The sequence below is a fragment of the Euwallacea similis genome, chromosome 20, assembly GCF_039881205.1.
Source record: "Euwallacea similis isolate ESF13 chromosome 20, ESF131.1, whole genome shotgun sequence".
Lineage (NCBI taxonomy): Eukaryota > Metazoa > Arthropoda > Insecta > Coleoptera > Curculionidae > Euwallacea > Euwallacea similis.
The window spans coordinates 2208984-2229304 of NC_089628.1; the positions used below are offsets into that span (position 1 = coordinate 2208984).

Below are 20321 nucleotides of genomic sequence, written 5' to 3' on the forward strand. Positions count from 1 at the left end.
TTTCCCAAAAAAAATGCTGCTTATTCACTGTTCAGAACTACCAGGTACTCAGGTTAAATTTTCCGTTTTTAAACCAAAAATTTATCTCACATGGAATTTTTCGGATATCTTTGGAGACCTCTAATTTCAGTATCTTTTAACGGTCTTCCCAGAACCACAGTCGCTCAAAATTCTATCTCTAAATCGCAGAAATTAATCAGTTCTGATTCAATCAAGTTACCACCTGAAACGGCCTAGGGCTGTCTGGCTCTCACTGGCATGGGCGATTCTCTTGGGGCGAAATAACTGTTGAAAAGGATGCTTTCATAAGAATTAAAACTGATGGACATTCGTTCACTTTTAAAATTCTTTATTTAATTTCTATACTTCAACAATACCTAGAAGATTAAAAGTCAGCTCAGACAGATACACAGGGTGTAACACATCATCATGGAGATATTTCAAAGAACGATAATACCCTGCAAAATAATAAAAACCTATTAATAGACAGACCCATGGGCAAAAACGCGCCATTTTTGATATACAGGGCAGCAATATTTCACATTTTTTCTCGTATTTTGCGTTTTTCTCGCGAATGTCTATAAAGATGTGAAACCCTGTATATCGAAAATGGTTGCGGTTTTGCCCATGGATCTATTAGCATTTTAAAATTATTTTGCAGAGTGCTATTGCTCCCTGAAATATCTCCCTGATGATATGTTACACCCTGTATAAATAAATAAAAACGTTGCAGCTGTAAGTTGGTACGTTTATGTATTGATTTGAATTGTATGTCTATGAGTAAATTTGAAGCCAGAACAGCGAAATCACAGCTTATACTTAAGTTACGTGAATTTTAGACTTTTTATACTATAGTATGAAACTCGAAATATTTAAACTACTTTAGTGTGTACTCTTTTACTGGAATTATTCCGCTCTAGTGTGCACAGGTTAAGATTTAAAATAACATCCTACTTGACTACTTTTTGGTCTAGAAAAATATGGTGTTTCAATTTTTCTGCTATTTAATCCTAAAAATTTGAGAGCATCGAGCTATCTGGGATACAGAGAAGAAAAACTAAAACTAGTATAAGCGATAAAAACAATATTAGGTGCATTAAAAGCTGACCTGTACTAAACTTAAATCTAAAGAAAACCCGATCCTACTAATATTAAACCATGCAGTAAATGAGTATTTTTCCTCCAAATGGATTGAAGAGTGTCTTTTAAGGTAGGTTTCTTCAGGAACTAGGTAATGACCGTTACGCGATTTGTTTCTCTTTGTGATGTTTAATTCCTATTAATACTCCTTCCGTGCAAATGTCGATATCTACTAGCATCACTTTCTTCCAGCAACTTTCACCCCAGCTTCACCGCTTTTGAACAGACACCTACCACATCCAGCCTTATCAGAACGTCTTAAAACCTAACTAATATCGTCTTTTCTAGTAGTCTCCGGTAGCTAGTTTTTGCGCTATCGCGTAAATAGCGCTGTAGCTGCCTGCTGACAAGCCGATCACCCCCACGACAATGAGGAGAATGTCCTTCCAAAAGAGTAGGGTGCGGGGGTTGGAATTCTCCGGCCAGTTGGCACACATTTCGATGATGGCAGGGAAGGCAATTCCCAGGGCTGAGAGGCAAAATGAGCCCACCAAGGAGATGAAGAGGCCTAGGAGGGGCACAGTCATGGCCAGGACAACTGAAAGGAAATGTTCGTGAGTTTTTGTTAACATTATCAGTCAAATTCATGTTTGGAGTGTTGGTGCCAGTTGTGCTTGGTGAATGAATCTCTCTGAATGATCTGCACAGCAGAGGGGACTTACACCCGGAAGTAACCAAAGCTGCTCAGCTCTGTTAGCAAACACCACTCTCTTAACGCGCTCTCAGATGAATGGAGATGCACCAGACTAGAGAATTTTCATCCAGAATGGATGAATGACAGCTAACATACTTACATGTAATAATAACACAAACGATCCTGAGCAGGTACTCGTAGAAAGCCTTCTTCTTCTCATTTGCATCTTCCATTCTCTTCGCGATGTAATTTGACCACATGATCTGGACGGGAACATAACCTTGTAGTCCATATGAAATATAAATAGCTATCGAATAGGATATGATGATGACTTGAGCCAATCTGCAACCGTGAAAACCTGACATTGATGTTGCCGTTATTAGCCGGAACACCTACATTTCTGTGATGGGGAAATTCATGGTAATACTAGATTCAATCTTCTCCCCATAGCGCCAGTAACCCATCATGCCCATGCCTACGTATATCACAGTAACAAGAATCATGCCGACGTTGAGCACGCCAAAGGGTTGCCTGAAGTTCTTGGGGGTTGCCATGTTGTTTTCTAGGGCTATGACCTACAAGATTAATTTATTGAGATAAGTAATTGATCACTAAGGATTATAGAAACTTACCACTCCCACTGCTTGAAGGGAGAACAGGGTGGTGCCGAAATACAGGGGGTAGTCCACAAGGCTTCCAACAGCAGGCCGATCACTGAAGCTCTCCAGATTCTGGAAAATGTAGTAACATACTACTCCGAAGGTAATCAACGTGATTATGTTGGCTAGAATAGAGAAAGGTGCCAATAGCTTCAGGTTCTTGATGCAGATGATGAGGACGAACGGTATAAAAACAATCAGCATGTAGACGATCAGGCTCAGAGGTTGCGATGTGTAAACATCTCCTACATATTTCAAGTTTTTACCCACGAACACCACATAGACGCAGCAGATGCCCATTTGATAGAATATGAGGAAAAAATTCGTCAAACCTCTGAAATGCGACTTTTAGCAGCTTTCTTCGAGATATAAGTACGAATGCATACGGGGCGTATGAAGCAAATCCTCTAAGGCACGATGGACCCATCTCACAGGCAATTTTCATGGAATCTGGATAGGTTAATAAAGCTACTCTAAGTTTCTTGCACATTATATATTGGGCTTTAACCTACAAAAGAAGTAGTTGCGCACACCACTTTTAAATTGATTGAGTAAAACTTACTAAAACGTGAAGGCAATATGTACAAAGAACGCCTATAAGAAAGGTGGAGATAATTCCATTTATCATGCCAGAAAGCTTAAAAGCTTCCGGCATTGCCAGTATACCAGTCCCTAAACAACCTTTAAGTAAATGGATGAGGGTTTCAGCATTTCTGAAATTAATATTGATTATTTACGAATTCAACCACCACTTTAGAACATTTTGGAAAAAACTGAAATTTAGCCGAGTTTAGCGCATTTTCCAATTTCTGACACGTTGGCCGGCACGCTTACCAGATTTTTCTCCACTAGATTATTATTTGTGGGGAACTGTGAAAGGAACAATGTGATATACTTACGTGGTTGGACTTTCCACTTCTCTGTGCAGATGAGGGTCATAGTCATCAACTACGCCTTTTTCAGTTTTGTTCGGATCCCTAGAAAAATTTTAAATCTCCATGAGCTATCGCAGCATTTTCTGCCTATTAGGGGACTGACAAAAAAAGCATTTCAAAAGGACTATGGTGCGAAGCGGATAACATCCCTTATGCAACAGTTCTGGGTGCATAACACATCTACATATATTTGAATACAATGTCAATATTTCCTTCACCTTCTAGCTCCTAAATATAATCTTTTATCAACACACGGATATGATAATAACATTATTATCAATCGATCGTTGTAGGCAGTAATATGTGGTACGTTAATTAGGAATAGCAATTATTACTCAACAGCCGTCAGCTCAAAAAATATACCAAAAATATCAAAAATACATTCGTAACGTGTTTTTAAGAGCTTACCAGCATTTCCTTTGCTTTATCAAGTAATTATTGTGAATGATAAGTGGTTCCATTGGTACCTCTCTTGTGAACCTGAACTAAGTACACTTTTATTCACGCACAATAATTGATCTCTAAAATGCCTGCGTAAACAACATTCCAAAAAAATGTTTATTAATACACTAAAAAAATCATTAAATTTGATTTTGTGTTTATACAGTGTGTCCCAAATGGGTTCTACAGGTATTTGGGTCTCAGTTACCATGATATAGAATCGTTTATATAAGGCAAGTTTAGGGAGCTTATACCTGGACTAAAAATTGCTTTCTAGAAAAATTGAAGAACGTGAAACTCTGCATTTTTAGTTTTGCCCCGTAGTTTCCGAACCAAGCCGAAGATAATTTTGAAGATTTTGATAATAGAGCATTTTTCTGATAATACGGGGGAGCCAAAGCTTCAAGATCGACTTAGGCAACTACTCGGAAATTTTCTTTCGTAGATTCTCAAAATTTCGAAAATTTGATAATCGATCCGTCGGGCATCAAACAATCTGCGGGAGAAAAAGTAGCACTTTCCGCCGTTTTACTGAATTGGACTGCACACTTTAAATTACCGATAAGTAGGTTTCTGAATATGACAGATTCACATTCAATTTTTGATCCAAGTTATAAACGGTGGGGCCACAAAGCCCCTAAAGTGTATGAAATGCGAGAATTGGTAATTAGTGGTTAATCATTATCAGTACGAACAAATCGGCGCGTGGTTTGACAAAAATTCGTCACACGGGAGCGAGGCTTTTTCCCAACACGGCTTTAAAAACAAAACAATAGCGCTTCGGTTGTCAGTATTAATGACGTCTTCGAGTCTCCTCTCCCGTGTCTCTCGTGAAAAATATCAAATTTCAAGTGAAAATGTGGACTAAGTGTGGAAAAGTGTGACAGAGCTGAAGATTAATTTCGTAGAAACACAGTGAGTGATCGTACGAGATGATGCCTCGCCGAAAACAGGTAAAAATCGCAATTTTAAAATTTGATTTGGCGACAATACCGGCATTATCGTGTCGTTCACGTTCGGGTCTCCGGACTTGCCCGATTGCCGAGCAGCAAACTTACAAGGAGCTTGAATTTAAGGAAAAGTTTCTGTTACAACGCGGCAAAAAGTCACCTGCGGACGCCTGCCTAGGCAGCGCAGCGCCAAATATCAATTTCTAATTAAACATTATTATTATCTTAATTTTGATATTAACACTTTCAATTATTTTTGTAATTTTTTGAGAATAACGCCTCACACAGCAGTAGGTTCTTTTACCGTTTTAATGGACGAACGAATGCAAACGTGGGCATTTCTCTTAACGAGAAACCGAGCCCAAGATGCTCAATCACCAAAAGACGTGGAAGCAACTGTCAAACTAGCGTTGGGGACAAAATTAAAGCTTTTCTATTCATATAGTTAAAGCGCGATCAAGTAAACCGACAAGCTGGGGTGAATGTGACTTCAAATCCGCCCATCAAATATGGTGGTATCTAATGGTGTCTACTTAAAGCTTTTGACCGGGTACATAATAAATAATAGTAGAAATAGGGAGGTTAGATCCAAAAATCCATTGGATCATTACTGCTATTTCTAAAATAATTTGTTACGTATCTGGAAATGCAAGTGGCACCACACGAAGCATAATGCACTTCTTACAGGAACATCATGTGTATTTTTAGATACTTTTGCAAATAACTGGAAAACGGTGTGAGGGACGCGAAAAAACGCAAAAGGTAAAAAAATATCAGGTATCTTAGTTGGTTGACAGCACGAATAAAAATCCCCATTTGACCTTTGCAGGACAATGATTCAAGATAGCTTACTATTCCGTTTTTGAAAATTCTAAAGCCATTTTCCTGCTATTTATACTTCCACCACCATAAACATTAAAATTTCATTACCCTTTGTCCAACAATACAGATGCCTCTGTAGGGTCTCTGAAAAGTATTTATTGACATTTAGCAAAGATATTTGTAGGAACATCTGCGTAATGCTTTTTTATTTGATTTACTAATAGTGCAGTTGTTCTCAGGCTACATTAGAAAATTACTTACTTATTATTAGTTCCTATAGGCTCTAACTTCAACGTCTCTTGTGCCATCTTGACCAGCCACCGAAATTTCTGATACTAGAGATTTAATCACAGTTGTGGTATCTATCAAACGTCTTCTGGCATCGTGGAAACTATTTTCATATCCTTGTGTTATATCTGGAACAAAGCACATATGCATGTTGCTACAATAAACCTTTAGCTTTGTATTTTTGAAACTTTACCACTTTTAAATAGGTTTTTGACCTGGATTTTTGGATTCAGTTTGTCACTATTTATAGAATTACTCAATTCTAAGTTTTGAATTTCAACATTACTTTCCCAACTGTAGAAATAAAACGAAGTATTAGTAGTGCGCTCACCACCCCGTCATTCATTTTAGGGATATGTACGTGACCAACGACGTAGGAACGTGATATTCCGAGAATTCAATAAATAACAGTAAACAAAATGAATATTATTGTTTAATACTTTCTAGACAAAGTAGGGGATGTTTCAAGCATCACTGAGCATCCTTTCTTTTGAATCACCCAATGTGCATATAATTTAAAATAGACGTTCTGTGAGTTGATACATAGATTTTAAAAATGTTGTTATGAAAGTATCCCATAAGGAGAATGTGTAAGACTAACAAACCACATTCATTCAAAAAAAATCATTAAATATTGATTAACTAAGATGTTAGGGCTGATTTCATATGCAGATGGGGGGGAAGGTACTCCGCGGGGTATCTCTTAATTGTTGCTGCTGTTATTTAGCCGAGATTTTTTGGATTCTTGACTCAAAAATAGGATCCAGAATAGTTACTATCTTTATGCTTTCTAGCCGCAACGATTACTGATAAGCTTTTTGAAACTTCAGAACGCTCGATTTAACAAATTTTATATTTGTTCAGGTTAGTTAATACTTTAATGCGAATTATGCCTTGGCAAGTTCAATTTAAGTTGGTTCAATTTATAAGTTCAGTTTATAATGGGCCAATTTATGTAGAAAATAATAAATATAATCTTTGAAATTCAATAATTACTTAAGCCATGCTGTCTTTCTGCACTTGAAAAGAACTGAAATTACCAACTTAAAGGGATGCAAAAATTTTACAGAACTTATAAGCAGCTCAGGCTCCATTAGTTAATTCGACGCACAAATTCGATGAAAATGTCTTTCAAACCTATACTGGGTGACAACAGAAAGTCGGTACACCCTGTTACTTTCCTGCTGTTTCATACAAAAGCTTGAAATTTGGGCCACTTGGAAAATTGTTTTTATGTGTTGTATTTTTTGTCCATATTGTACTAGTACACCCCGTGTAAGATAAGTAGTTCATCGCCCCATGTCATCGTTCAGAAAAGTTGATTTGGGGAAACTGATTTGTGTTTGATCATTATCGACGCAAACAAATCAAGACGTGATTTTGCAAAAATTCGTCATACGGGATCGACGCTTTTCCCCAGGAGGCTTTGGAAACAAAACAATAACGCTCCAGTTGTCAGTTTTAATGGCGTCTTTGAGTTTCGTAGTGTTTCTCTTGCGGAAAATATCAAATTTCCAGTGAAACTATGGAGAAAATTTGAAAAAGTTGAACCGAACTGATTGTTAATGTCGTGAAAACGTAGTAAATGTTCGTACAAGATTGCGCTCGGCTGATAACAGGTAAAAATCATATTTTTAGAATTCGATTTAGTTTAACAATCCTGAGAGTATCTTGTCATTAACAAATTTCCGGTCTCTGTGGCTGAGGAATGGCATTTTTTCAAGCTTCGGCTATTTTACATACTGGCTTTCCATATACTTTAATTCTATCGTTTTTCTTGTTTATATGTTTTATATGTTTCTATGTTTATAACAATTTTTCTAAAGCCCGAAGATAACAAACGAGCTCTCCTCTGAGCCCTTAGTAAACAGCGAATGCTATTCTCTACTATTTCTAAATAATATTTCTAACTAACTCTCGATTAGTTTTAACATTCACTGTTCACTAAAAGGTCGGATGATTCTATGACCCATTCGTGGCTGAAATGTTAACAAAGGTTTTCACCCAAGCCCCTCGTAAAGAGTGAACGTTGTTCTCAAGTAATTTCAACTGAGAATAGCGTGTGCCATTTCACCGTTCCCACAACCCCTATTCATTCTCAATCTCAACAAAAAATAAAATCTCGGCGTAAAATAAAATACTATTTTTCATCAGCTGACATACTTTTTGTTACCTACTTGATGAATTTCTATGGTTGGTGACAATTTGCGAAATTGAACTGCTTGTCAGTTCGTTATCAGTGATTTATAACTGCTAAGAATCGGTAGATACATTCCACATAAATTAAATCTCTCTGGCCTTATAACATGCTCCACTTGCGGCTGACTTACAATTAGGCAATTCCTTTCATCCCAGTCCCTACGAAAGACTCACCTTATTCATCACAACAACAGATTAACACTAATAAAAGTAGATCCAATAATAGACTGTCCAAATGATGCACCCACTATATATTGCCAGTCCAGGCTGGAACGGTCACAAATCAAGTGATACTATTCACAAAAAATCTCGTAATATTTTCGTTCGCAGAGAGGAAGTTGAAGCGCATTTGTTGGTCTGGTCTCGTCTGGGTCTGGCTGCCAACCGACTTCGGACCCAACTCGATATTATTAATTGCAGTGTAATCATTTGGGGGAACAAAAAGTAAAACGAGACAGTTAAGCTGGAACTTTACGGACGGATGATGAGGTTCAAAAACTCACCTTAATTTACCAGTTCTTCTGTGCCTACGTGCAGCATCGTCATCATAATGATCAAAATTTTACGGTTTTTGTTACTTTGGAATCGGGCGGGAATTCAATATAACTGAGTGCTTTTTTAATCTATGCAAGCGACGCATACACACTCTGTATAAGGGTAGAGGAATGAATATCATTTTGCGTCCTTTAGGCCTTGAAATTTCTTAGAAGCAGCCCCCAAGAGAGTGGAAACAAAGAACACGTTTAGAATTTCTATGGTTGCCTTATAATGCAGGGTCAGAGGGCATATATAGGATGTTAATTAATTATATAGACAGATTTTAAGGTAACTTTAATTTATTGTTTTACGTCCAGCTGGAAAGTATGCATTTTCTGTTCAGTTTTTCTACCTGAAAGCTGTGTAAAGCGCCAAGCTTTGCCTACGGTTCATCCTGAAATCCGTCTAATAATTATTTCCGTTACAAGACCGGAAAATAGTGGTTGGCAGAGCTAGCAAAATATATTTCAGAGCGAGTCGTAGATGTAGCATTTTTACATAATAATTTCTGAACAATGTAGAGATGGTGGAACTGTCACCATTCTTGATACATATCCCAAAACTGAACTATCATGGTATTGATTTAAACTCCCAATGAGTTATTTTAACCTCATGATTTGGCACCAGATGTACTTTACATAATGTGCATCTGATTATTTGTTTCTAAACATCGTCACCGAGGTCATATGAAATTTTCTGGACTGGCATTCCCATTGCAGTCACTTGGCACCGAATACTAAACGCGTTAAGTAGGAGGAGGTACTTAACCTGTTTCAGACATATTTCACTTCTAACCATTGGAACTAATGCCAATTTTAATATCCAGCGCTCTTCTAGGGGTTAAGCCAATGTGATTTATTACCTTTGAATCGAACTTTCCAATTTGTTGATAAATAAGAAACCGAAAATATCTCGCTTTGTTTAGAATTTATGATGAAAACATATGAACTTTAAATTTTTTTCGCAAAATTTGTTTTCGAGCATAAGACGGGCTTTAGACTTTGACTTTGCAGTGATTGCTGCCAATAAGGTTATAAAAAATAAACTGGGGGCAATACCAGATAACATCTTTTTATCTTAATTTCCACCATTTATGCATGAGAACGTTTTCTTAACAATTTAAGCAAAAATCTAAGATGAACACATAGAGAACAACCCACGTAAATCGTTTATAAATGAACAAATACGTTTACTGATGAAATTTGATATGTGTTATATGGTTGCCTTCCTCAGTTTCTTCAATATCAAATTGGTTACACAACAAGACAAATATAAACAAAAATAAAAAGGTTACCATTTGCGTGACGTTTGCATTATACTGAATGCATGAAATTGAATGGAAATGTTTATGATCAGTTGTTGTTATGGATGCTTGTTCAAACGAGGCATTTCTATCTCGTTTTAATCGAGGGCACGCACGTAAAGCCTTATGAATGAACGACATAATTTCCGGAGTTCTGTATCCAATCGCTTGACAATAAATTATTCAATTTTCATGGTGTATCACAAAGAGTTTAGAGGTGGTGCAATGGGGTCTGACCCCAGAGATAACGTCGCCCTATAGACCCCGTGATCTGTCGACATTCTAAACCTGAGGCCATAATGTGACAGGAGGAAATTCTCCCATTAAATACAATTTGTACCATTAAAATATGCCTTTGTACTCGTCAAACATTTTCTTGTAATGGTGCAAATTTCTCAAAAATTATCGATAACACAATCAGCACTCGAGCTGTAATACCTAGAAAAGGTCGAACTTTACATTTCTATAAACGAAGATTTTTCGATTTATTCTTTTCTATGATCTTCAAATAAGTTCAGAATATTTCATCATTTTTTTAACTTTTTTAAAAGGTTTTAAACCTTCCTTGCACTTTATTCATTTTTGCTGCCTGTTCCATTGTGCGAATAGAGGTGTTCGCTAAAATTATACCCAAATCGTCCTTCTGCCAATCTATGAGCAAATTACAGTAATGCATTTTATGAGAACAGAATTTGTATCGTAATAGATAATATGGTAATTGACCCAAAGCATTAGCATGCCAATCCTGCGTAAGCAATTGGAGATCTAGTCCAATTTATTAAGCCAAATTGAAATAAATGAGGATAAAATCATTTTTGTGTATGAAAGTAAGCATGCATTCAAATATGTTTTAGAAACGTTTAGCATTTGAATTAAAATAATGCTATGGTGGGCAGGTTTTGAATAGTTGGTACCGGTTCTATGCCATAATTAGGATGATCGTAATAATCATAAGAGTAAATGAAGTTTTTGCTTGCGGGACAATGTAGTATATGCAGCATTATATGCATAAAATAGTTAGCATGTATGAAATATCTAGCACTTGAAAGCTGCGGCCCTTGAAAATGCAAGACGGGTCATAAAAATTTATAAAACCATTGAAAATTGTAATGAGAAAAAACGAAAATATCCTTAAAAATTTGAGACAACACAAAAATGCAAAAATATACAGGGTGTTCCATTTTAAAAACGTGAGTCGTTACTCGCTTTCGGTCTAACCGGAAGTGCGCCATATTGCTAACATTTCAGTTAAATCGGCCTCTACGTCTTAATATAAGCTAAGCTATCGATTTTTCAATTCCTCCCAATTTTCCCGTAATCGATTAATGTCCTACTTCGTCCCAGCCCGTGGGAGATAGAACACTTATCTATCATGTACTGCATTCCATGAATGGTACCTATAGAGGCACCGGATAGCTCTAGTTATATGAAACTTAAACCACATTAGAGGCTCCATATTATGTAAAAAGTTAATTAATTGAGCCATAATTTCGCACACCCTATACCCAAAACTCGCAAAATCCCATGATCAAAACCACGATTAATCAACATTTTATTGCCTATCAAGCGACAGTTAATTGAATGAATTTCTAATCGATTATTCAAAATCTGCAAGCAAACTCATATAGATCATCACTATTGACGTCAACTTCCAATATGTGCAGATCACTAATTGTTACATCCATGCCCTAGGCTAACATCAACTATAAAAGCCACCAATTAGATAGTTGCAATTTATCCTATACAGCATGCAACTGATATGTTTCTCGGGTACGCATGTCACAAAGGAACACCTACGTGTTTATCACTTACCTTTTGCATGCTTAACGTCCAAACAAATCGTGAGGAAGATCCAGATTTTATTGTTGTGGGTGTTTATCGAAAGAGCTATATGCTATAGAGTTGCATGGCAATGCCACAGCCACGCGATTTGACCGTCATTTTAGATTTTAGACTGAGCCAAATTGGCTGACATGTGGCCTAAATCTATAGTTTTATACTTTGGGCGCCATCTATTAATTTCCAGACCATTCTGGATTGCGCTTGCAGATCAGTGAGCTTTTCCAGAGGTCGATCGATACTTATTCGCCAAGACAAAGTAGGCACTAAAGATCAATCAAAGCAAAGAGAGAGAATGAAAGAAGGGTGAAGGGAGGGAGAAAAGAAGGGAAGCGTCGAAAATATAGTTCAAATCGCAAGAGGAATCCAAAAATTTGACAATATGTTGCGTACCTCATTTGAAATACGTGCTTTTGGCACGCTTATAAAATATCAAAACTATCGGAAATGCGTAATTTTACCCGGAAAGATCCTATTTAATATGAAACAAATGATTATACTTTTAACGTTTTTTCATGATAAAAGGTCCACATTGAATTTTAAAATTTTGCACTAAGAAATTTTAAAACCAATACCTAATAACATCGCTACACACCGAGAGCACACTACCGAACGTGACCCAGCAGCCACCGACTATTGTCAATATCAAATGCCACTTGTCACTCGATGCTATTTTATCAATTATTTAGGACGTAAGACGTCACACCATTAAATATAAAATATTTAAATTTAACTTTAAGTTAAAGCAAACATAATTTAAGATTATGAGAAATTAACGACAAAAATGAAAATAGAAAAGTATTCTAAAAACAAACAAGAACAACGAAACCATGATAAATCGAGACCATTCCAACAAATAGGTATATCCACATCCACCCTTACCAAACTAGAATTTTCATAATTCTCATCATGTGAAAGCCCTGCATGCAGCAGAACTCAGAGAAATTATGTACTGCTTGCAGTGGCTGATACCCGTATTGCTGATGCCAAAACCATCCAATCCAGCTCTATTACAGACCCATGTTATGTTTATGGTCCTATACCTAATTGGATTCTTCCTGGAACGCAAGCCTTGTACTGTGTGCACACTAGTGTTTTTAGTGACAGTATTCCTAGTTTGCTATAGTGGTTCAGGAAATTGCCTGTTTTGGGGTGCCTTCTGCGAAGATGAAAAGGGATAGTTGCAGGATTGTAACCTGCAGTATGAGAAATTGACTGTATGCATTTTGGTGGCTGTTATGAATGAGTGTTCATAATATGGCTGTTATTTCATGCTTGTTAACAGGTTACGTATTATTTATTATGACCTGTACATATTGGCCTTAAAGTTGTGTAGGTTTAAATATATAAGTTATTGTTTACTATAGCTTTGATTTTGTGTGGCAACCATAACTTATAGAGGCTTAAAGATATAACAAGTTTATGTGTATCTATTCCATTTTCATAAGAGCTCACATTTTTTCTAAACATTACTCTTAGGGGCTGTGGCACTAAGGAACATGAAACAAGTTTACATCTAAGCTTGGTTTATTCTCAAAGCAAATTTCAATGTTGACTTGATAAATTTGATCAATAAACCAAGTTTAAAGGAAAACTTGAGCCAAGTTCACTGACTTTCAGTGACAATTACCTCGATACCTGAATTAACATTTTCTGTTATCTAATTTTAATTTTTTTTAATGGTACACTCTGTATATTATGCATTTGGAAAACACTTATACATATATATACGTATAGACGAATTTAGTGATTTAGGCACAAATATCGTCTGCGGGTCTGGAATGACCTCAATCTAGATTTCAGAGTTGCTGGATGGAATCTTCAGGAAAGGGAAAACTTTATATAAATATTCCTTTGTAATTCAATATCATTTTTGAACAGATATTTGTGTAAAACATAACATTGTGATGTGGCCTAATTTATTGGCATGTTGACTATTTGTTTTGCACTGATATCACGCTTTCTTCCCTCTAACTTTTCTCTTTTTTTAACGATACACTGTATATTAGTACCTATTTGGATGGCTTTTTTTGAACGGATTCAAAAATGTAAGCTTAATGGAGCCGTGTGAGTTTGAGCATGCCACGTTATTATACCCATATTTCTTTATTTTAACGCTCTAATTTAAGTTTTTTAACTACGGTAAGCTAATTACGAAAGCATTTTCCTCTATTTAGTGATAGATAACAGGATTTTACTTTTATTATTAATAGAGCTAATATCTTCCTTTTATTACATTTCTTTAGGAAAGAACTAAAAAATCCGAGAAAAAAGTTTAGTGCGATTCACGTAGCTTAGGTGTTTGTTTAATTACTTGTAATATCTACATTATTTACCGCTCTCAACCGTCGATAACTATATATCGATACCGAGAGCAAGGTATCGATATTTCGATAATATCGAGATATTGTTCTCGTGCCTCCTATTGGTGGGATTTTTGTATACTGGGACCAGATCAGTTGAGTATTGGATTTTTTTATTTTAAGGTAAATGAAAATTCACCTTTTCTTTATAATTTACGGATAACGTCCATTAAACTTTAAAATTCGTTCAAAATAAGTTAAATCTTTACATGAATGTTTTCAGTTCAAATTAAGTACGAAGTCTAATACTGATACCACATCATTCCATACCTGGGTTCCATATTCAACAATTAATCTTAAAAATGAACAAAGTTACAAACGTGGTAATGAAGTCCCTAGAAAAATCCATCTATTTAAAGCCCTACACAATGCACTTCACCCAAAATGGCCAGAAAAAAACATGGGATCTTCTGGGCATACATGACAGTGTTGCAATTATTCTTTTTAATGTTAGTCGAAACGTACTGGTACTAGTCAAACAGTTCCGGCCTGCAGTATATCTGGGAACCATCGACCTAAAAGATCGAAAAATTGATTCACCTATTGATACCACTAAGTATCCTCCTGAGAATGGGATAACAATAGAGCTCTGTGCTGGAATCGTCGATAAAAACTTAACATTGCCAGAAATTGCTAAAGAGGAGGTTTTGGAGGAGTGTGGATACGATGTACCTGTCACTGCTATGCAATTGATCGGTACGAATTTAATGTGTCATTCAAGTTTGATACTTCAAATATCATACAAAGTGCCTTAGATTTGGCAATAAATCTTTTTCAAAATAACACATGTTTATCCAAGTGATCTAGCTGTCTGCTAGATATTTTTTCATATTTTAGGATCCTACAGATCAGGTGTAGGCACCTCGGCTTCCATACAAACTGCATACTATTGTGAAATCACTGATGATATGCGGGTTTCACAAGGAGGTGGTACAGAAGAAGAACTTATCGAGGTTGTAGAAATGACTCTAGAAGAAGTAAAAAAATATGTAACACAAACTGCAATAGTTAATAGCCCTCCAAGTTTCCTTTTTGGAATTTATTGGTTTCTATTGCATAAGTCACCAAAAATTTAAGAATGGTTTAGCCACCTAGGTTAAACTTTCAGGGTATTTGTGATTTATTGCATAATAATTGGAAGAGCTTTATTATTATACTTTATTATTGCTTGAAATGCAAAAATTGGTACCTGTATGTATTTGTTAAGAGCAATTCTCCATTGAGTGATATCAAGTCAGAATTTGATTTTTAAATTGTTATAGGGATGAAAGCATATTTTTATTAAATTATGTTAAATTAGTCAACATAAGAATAATGAAGCTTTTAACCGAGTGTGTTTTTTCTTTAAATTATTGTTACACAAAATATCATTTCCTAATGAGTTTTGAATGAAATTTTTATCCACAAATTTGTGAAGAACGATGTAGGGTGAAGCGTTTATTATGAAATTATTTCAATGTTTGATATTAAGAATACAGAAATGCCAGGAGATATATTTGGTTTTTGAACTACGTGCACACATCACCTTCAACAGCATATTACTGGAAATTGAACGTTTCGTATCAAAAATGCAAAAAACTCGATTATTTTGTAATTTTAAGTTTATTCCTAGTGTAAAATTAAATACAAACATACCCCATGAACATTTTACGAAAATGAAATAAATGACTACAATCTGGCGAAATATTGCAAAGCTTCAATTAACTAGATAGAATACAATTTTAAAAATCACAAAGAAAATAGCAAAAATAAATTCGCCCCTTCATATAACCGATGAATAGAAGTTTCTCTCTTCATTCAAAATGAGGCAACTAAAATAGCTCTATTGTGAAGGGTTCTCGCACGGAAACTCCTGGCTTCCTAATAGTGAGTGACCTCAATTCTGCATCGTACGACGTTTCCAGCTTCACTGTGCCCAAACCTACAAAAAAAATTGAAAAACGCTCTCAAAATATTGTTTTTAAACATGTTACTTTTGCTCGTTATCTTGGCTCCTTTGACCCCTTTCGCCTGTCCCAGTATTACTACTCGTTCAATCCATTCTTCTGTAGGGTAATCAGTCTTATCTATAAGGCTAAAATGCACAGAAACTTGCTCATTAACATTTCCTTTTGTTTATATTCACATACCTGGAGGTGAGTTTATTATTTTCAAAGTTAAAACGAAGGTACAGATATTTCTTGTTGTTCTTGTACTCGAAACTTTCGTAATCGTCCACGAACAGAGTTCCTGAGGCCGTTTGCTTTGCGTCTAAGGCAATGTACAGAGTGAAAGGATCTCTATGCATTACAGTGGATGACCTTCTCGGACGGTCTTTACGGGGAACTATAGCACCACCTCTGTAGAATACTACATGCTGAAATTTGATTTTAAATCTAAAATAAATTCTGTAAATGTCAAGAAATACTAGTTACCCTATCTAAATTAACAGGAATCCTGTGATTTCCCCCGCGATATGCACGGAAGCCCTCCAAGTCGTACCAAATAGCTTCAGATCCTCCAGGCAAATACACCTCTACAGAAGACTCTCCGGGTTCCGTTACCGGTCGAGTCAATACTGAGTGGCCCACCAACAGCGTATTATCGATATCGAGTGCCCTTTCATCGTCCGGGTAGTGATAAAAGAGAGGACGAATAACCGGTTCTCCGGAGGTTTCTAGCTCGAAGAATAAAGTGTACCACAAAGGTAGATGGGCGTAACGAACTCTTAGAGCTGTTCGTATCCTGTTAATCACTTCGTCGGGGAAAAGGAATGGTTCTCGCCGCCTGGTGTCGATGTGAGTATGGGAACGGAAAAACGGCAACCAAATAGCTCCCTAAATGCAGAATGTATCAGAAACTTTGGTGCAAATCATAGCACTGTGAAAAACAAAACTATTGAAAAAGATAATTTCAAAAGACTTGCTTGTTTTCACTGAAAAACTCGGCCTAAATCTCTAGACACAGTCACATCACGGGAATATCATTCTATTTACAACAATGCAGAAATATAGAGGTAAACAATTGTTGACATATACCTGATACCACCTTTGCAGCAGTTCCGTATCAGGGTTATTGAAGAAACCTCCAACGTCAGCTCCGCAGAAGCTAAAGCCTGTTAAAAAAACGTTAAATGAGAAATTAAGAGATTGAGGTCCTGACCTCCCAACGCTTCAGACAAACACATTGGAAAACTGGCAGCCAAATGAGACCATTTAGCTTCATTGTCCCCGGTCCAAATGGCAGCATATCTCTGAGACCCAGCAAAATGCCCTCTGGTAAGAATAAATGGCCTTCTATGAGGAGATCTTAGCAAAAGCCCTTCATGTGTTGACAAAATCTAATGAATACAGGAACGTTTAAAATTTACTAACAAAAAAACAATGAAAACTAACATGAGTCATTGCGTATTCATTATGAACATCCCGATGCTCCCACCCTCCATAATGAATTATATCCTTAGGCATGGTAACCTCGGGCCCATTGAAAACCGAAGGTTCGTTCATATCATTCCAAATCCACACGTCATGAGTAGTACCCTTAAATGTATCAAACCCATAAAGTTTCTTGTAATAGTCCCTTGCGGCCGGGTTATAGAAGTCCGGGTAAGATGAGCTTCCAGGCCAGCACCAGCCCTCATAGACACTTCCATCCTTATTCTTCACGTAGAAATCATACTTCAGGAAATCTTCATGTACGAAATACCCAGATTCGCGTTTGATATGAGGATCAATGATAACGATAAGTTTTCGTCCAGTGCTCGTAATGTTACTTATCATTTTTTCGGGTTCGGAGAACTTAAGCGGTTCCCAGGTGAAGTATTTGCGCCCTTCGGTGTAATCAATGTCCAGCCACATGGCATCTAAAGGTAAATTATGTGCATCGAAGTTGGCGACTACAGTGGTAACGTCGTCTTGGGTGATGTAGTTCCATCTGCTTTGATGGTAAGCCAATGAAAAGAGCTAAAGGAAAAATAGGTACTGAAGATTTGCAATTTGTACAGTGTTAGTAACGGAAAAAAAAATGTGCATGGAAATTCAAAAATTGAATTTGTAATGTTATCAAATCAGCTAGAAATTTGTATATTTTTACTAATCTTCAATAAGTCCAAATAACTCATACTTGTGGTAGTCCGTGAACTCCAGTTAAAGCAGCATACTGCTTGACGACAGCTTTAGGCGTAGGCCCCATTAAAACAAAAAAATCTATAGCTCCGCTTTCGCTCATAAAACGCACATCCACATTGGGATCATTGCTAGAACCGCTGACCAAATTCACCAAGGAAGACACCACGTTGCCGTCCTTGCTGTTGGTGATGTCGACCCATGTTTCTGCTGCATTGTGCCAGAAGATTCCGACGGTCTGTTTGGAGCTGAAGATTAAAAGGGACGGGAAAACGCGTTGGTTGATAAACTAAAAAAATATTACTTGACTTACCTATGAGCATAGACTACAGGCACAGCTCCATAGATGGCCATGGTAGAGTCTAGTTCATACTCAAATACGTCAAGATTATACAATCTAAATAACATATTTTTTAAACCCATAAAAAAACCTTCCTTTTGACTTTTACCTATAGGGGTCTGAGCCACTTTTAGTTGTGGTTTTTAAAGGCAGAAAATCACCGTGTTCTGGTAAGCCATAAGCGCGCTGGGCATTAGGGAAATTAAAATCGACTCCTAGAAAAATTATTATGCTCACAAATTTTATATTGAGCCACTCACCTACCTATGGCCGATGGACCTCTTGGTTTGTTATCATGGTGGGACTTAAAATTCTCTTCCCATGCACCTGGATCATCCTTAATTTGAACATCAACTTCCCTAGAAAAACCTCTCATAGACCCTTAACTACCAAAGTAGTCGCACCAATCATACCCCTCAGCAGGTTTGTTTCTGTAATGCTCAAAGGCAAACAGTCCTTTAGCATTAACAACACTAACCAAATTGTCCCCTTGATAAAACTCGATTTTCAAAGGCTTTGCCTTTAAGATGACCTTATTATCACCAGTTTTAACTGTTACAGCATCTTGACTTCTCTCCAAAACCTCTAATCTACAAAACACTTTCAACGGAATTTTCAACAACAAACAAAAATAAATATATTACTGGGCAACTTGTGGCTCGCCATTCAAAGCAAATTGCGGCTTATAACGCGGATAAAGTCCATTCACCTCATCCACAGTTACTCGGAAAATGTTGCCTACTAAAGTGGTCAAAACAAGCTTTAAATTGGCTGTGGGGACTTCGGTATTGACCACAGTGGTTTCGATGCTGTTATCACCCACTTGGAGGGTGGATAAATTAAAACCATAATGGCCCTGTCCTTGTTCATATTTTCTCAAACGTCTATAATAAGAATAACATATGATTTAATGTAGTTAAGAATTGATGAGTGATAAAGGACCTGCAAAAGCTGCTCTGTTCGCATAATTTGAAGTTGTTTCTGTCAACTGCTAGTATGGATGTGAGGAGAGCTAGAATTAACCCTAGCAGAGATAATCTGGAAGAGAGAATTTGTAGGATATTTAAGAGTGTTGATTTCCATGAATCTAAATTTTATTTGTTTTTGCAGTAGTAGTAATAGTAGTAGTAGAACAGGACATATTGAACATGTCGTAGACCATTGAAATAGAAAGCCTTAGTAGGTAGTTTAGTTCAGATATTAAAAAGTAACATTAACTGAAACACAATGTAAATGGACATTAATTGGTTCCCGTATTATCTGGAGATCTGAATTTTTTTTATGTACTCTCAAAAACACTTATATTAATTTTTCTTCAAACATTCTCACCTACCGGCATTTCCAAGCATTTTCCGAAGAAATAAATATCTTCTGCATTAGGTACTTTATAGTTAAATCTTCAGGAAGATGCCAGGCATTAATTGGGATAAAAACTTACCTGAAATCCATGACAAAAGCATCAATAAATGTCCTCAAAAATGTAGGATTTTTGTTAGTCTTTGAGAGCCTTTCATTAAAAATTCTAACCTCAACTCAAATTTCTGACTTATCACAAACCTGACGTGTACTTCAAATCAGGACGATATGATAGTAATCTGTCCTTGAAAAAAGTTGTACATTTTTGAGAACACTGGCAGCGGTAGGTTTTAAATATTTTCTTCGGAAAACACTTTAAAACGACGAAAATAATATGGAGAGATCGGATTATTATTATAAAAATGTTTTAGATGATGTAGAAAATCAAATCATTGAGTTCATGGTGCTACCA

General features: G+C 36.5%; 4 protein-coding genes across 6 annotated transcripts; 2 read left to right on the forward strand and 2 right to left on the reverse strand.

Annotated features, from left to right (window-relative positions):
* Positions 1-665: 665 nt before the first annotated feature.
* On the reverse strand, positions 666-8414 carry LOC136415387 (proton-coupled amino acid transporter-like protein CG1139). 3 transcript variants are annotated; one of them, XM_066399943.1, is made up of 10 exons: positions 8243-8414; positions 5843-5997; positions 5690-5725; positions 3333-3410; positions 2996-3146; positions 2820-2941; positions 2407-2767; positions 2171-2349; positions 1935-2116; positions 666-1678 (listed from the first exon to the last, which is right to left on the reverse strand). In XM_066399943.1, the coding sequence occupies exons 2-10, from the start codon at positions 5887-5889 to the stop codon at positions 1425-1427; spliced, it is 1410 nt and encodes a 469-aa protein (XP_066256040.1). In that variant the 5' UTR covers positions 5890-5997; positions 8243-8414; the 3' UTR covers positions 666-1424. The 3 variants fall into 3 exon arrangements, with proteins under 3 accessions (XP_066256040.1, XP_066256042.1, XP_066256041.1); XM_066399945.1 differs by lacking the exon at positions 5690-5725 and having other exon boundaries at positions 8243-8413; XM_066399944.1 differs by lacking the exons at positions 5690-5725; positions 5843-5997; positions 8243-8414 and adding an exon at positions 3777-3944.
* Positions 8415-12428: 4014 nt separating this feature from the next.
* Positions 12429-13108, forward strand: bc10 (BLCAP apoptosis inducing factor bc10). The gene has a single exon (XM_066399973.1). The coding sequence runs from the start codon at positions 12695-12697 to the stop codon at positions 12926-12928; it is 234 nt and encodes a 77-aa protein (XP_066256070.1). The 5' UTR covers positions 12429-12694; the 3' UTR covers positions 12929-13108.
* Positions 13109-14275: 1167 nt separating this feature from the next.
* Positions 14276-15439, forward strand: LOC136415385 (uridine diphosphate glucose pyrophosphatase NUDT14-like). Its single transcript, XM_066399939.1, has 2 exons — positions 14276-14806; positions 14948-15439. Exons 1-2 carry the CDS (start codon positions 14413-14415, stop codon positions 15184-15186), a joined length of 633 nt encoding a protein of 210 aa, XP_066256036.1. The 5' UTR covers positions 14276-14412; the 3' UTR covers positions 15187-15439.
* A 253-nt stretch (positions 15440-15692) lies between these two features.
* On the reverse strand, positions 15693-20140 carry GCS2alpha (glucosidase 2 subunit alpha). The gene is made up of 15 exons (XM_066399938.1): positions 19992-20140; positions 19496-19591; positions 19198-19437; positions 18967-19143; positions 18818-18912; positions 18663-18768; positions 18527-18610; positions 18212-18461; positions 17485-18051; positions 17252-17429; positions 17128-17204; positions 16525-16926; positions 16240-16466; positions 16084-16184; positions 15693-16031 (listed from the first exon to the last, which is right to left on the reverse strand). The coding sequence occupies exons 1-15, from the start codon at positions 20000-20002 to the stop codon at positions 15922-15924; spliced, it is 2721 nt and encodes a 906-aa protein (XP_066256035.1). The 5' UTR covers positions 20003-20140; the 3' UTR covers positions 15693-15921.
* Between the last annotated feature and the right edge of the window lie 181 nt (positions 20141-20321).

Excerpts from the sequence above, each read along its gene's own strand:
- LOC136415387 (XM_066399943.1), bottom strand. The coding sequence starts at position 5,889 with ATGGCACAAGAGACGTTGAAGTTAGAGCCTATAGGAACTAATAATAA. Across the intron at positions 2,942-2,995 it reads CATATTGCCTTCACGTTTTA|GTTAAAGCCCAATATATAAT; the intron begins GTAAGTTTTACT and ends CTTCTTTTGTAG. Across the intron at positions 2,350-2,406 it reads CCCTTCAAGCAGTGGGAGTG|GTCATAGCCCTAGAAAACAA; the intron begins GTAAGTTTCTAT and ends TTAATCTTGTAG.
- bc10 (XM_066399973.1), top strand. The coding sequence starts at position 12,695 with ATGTACTGCTTGCAGTGGCTGATACCCGTATTGCTGATGCCAAAACCA.
- LOC136415385 (XM_066399939.1), top strand. The coding sequence starts at position 14,413 with ATGAACAAAGTTACAAACGTGGTAATGAAGTCCCTAGAAAAATCCATC. Across the intron at positions 14,807-14,947 it reads CACTGCTATGCAATTGATCG|GATCCTACAGATCAGGTGTA; the intron begins GTACGAATTTAA and ends TTCATATTTTAG.
- GCS2alpha (XM_066399938.1), bottom strand. Across the intron at positions 18,611-18,662 it reads AGTGGCTCAGACCCCTATAG|ATTGTATAATCTTGACGTAT; the intron begins GTAAAAGTCAAA and ends TATGTTATTTAG. Across the intron at positions 17,430-17,484 it reads ATGAATACGCAATGACTCAT|ATTTTGTCAACACATGAAGG; the intron begins GTTAGTTTTCAT and ends TGTATTCATTAG.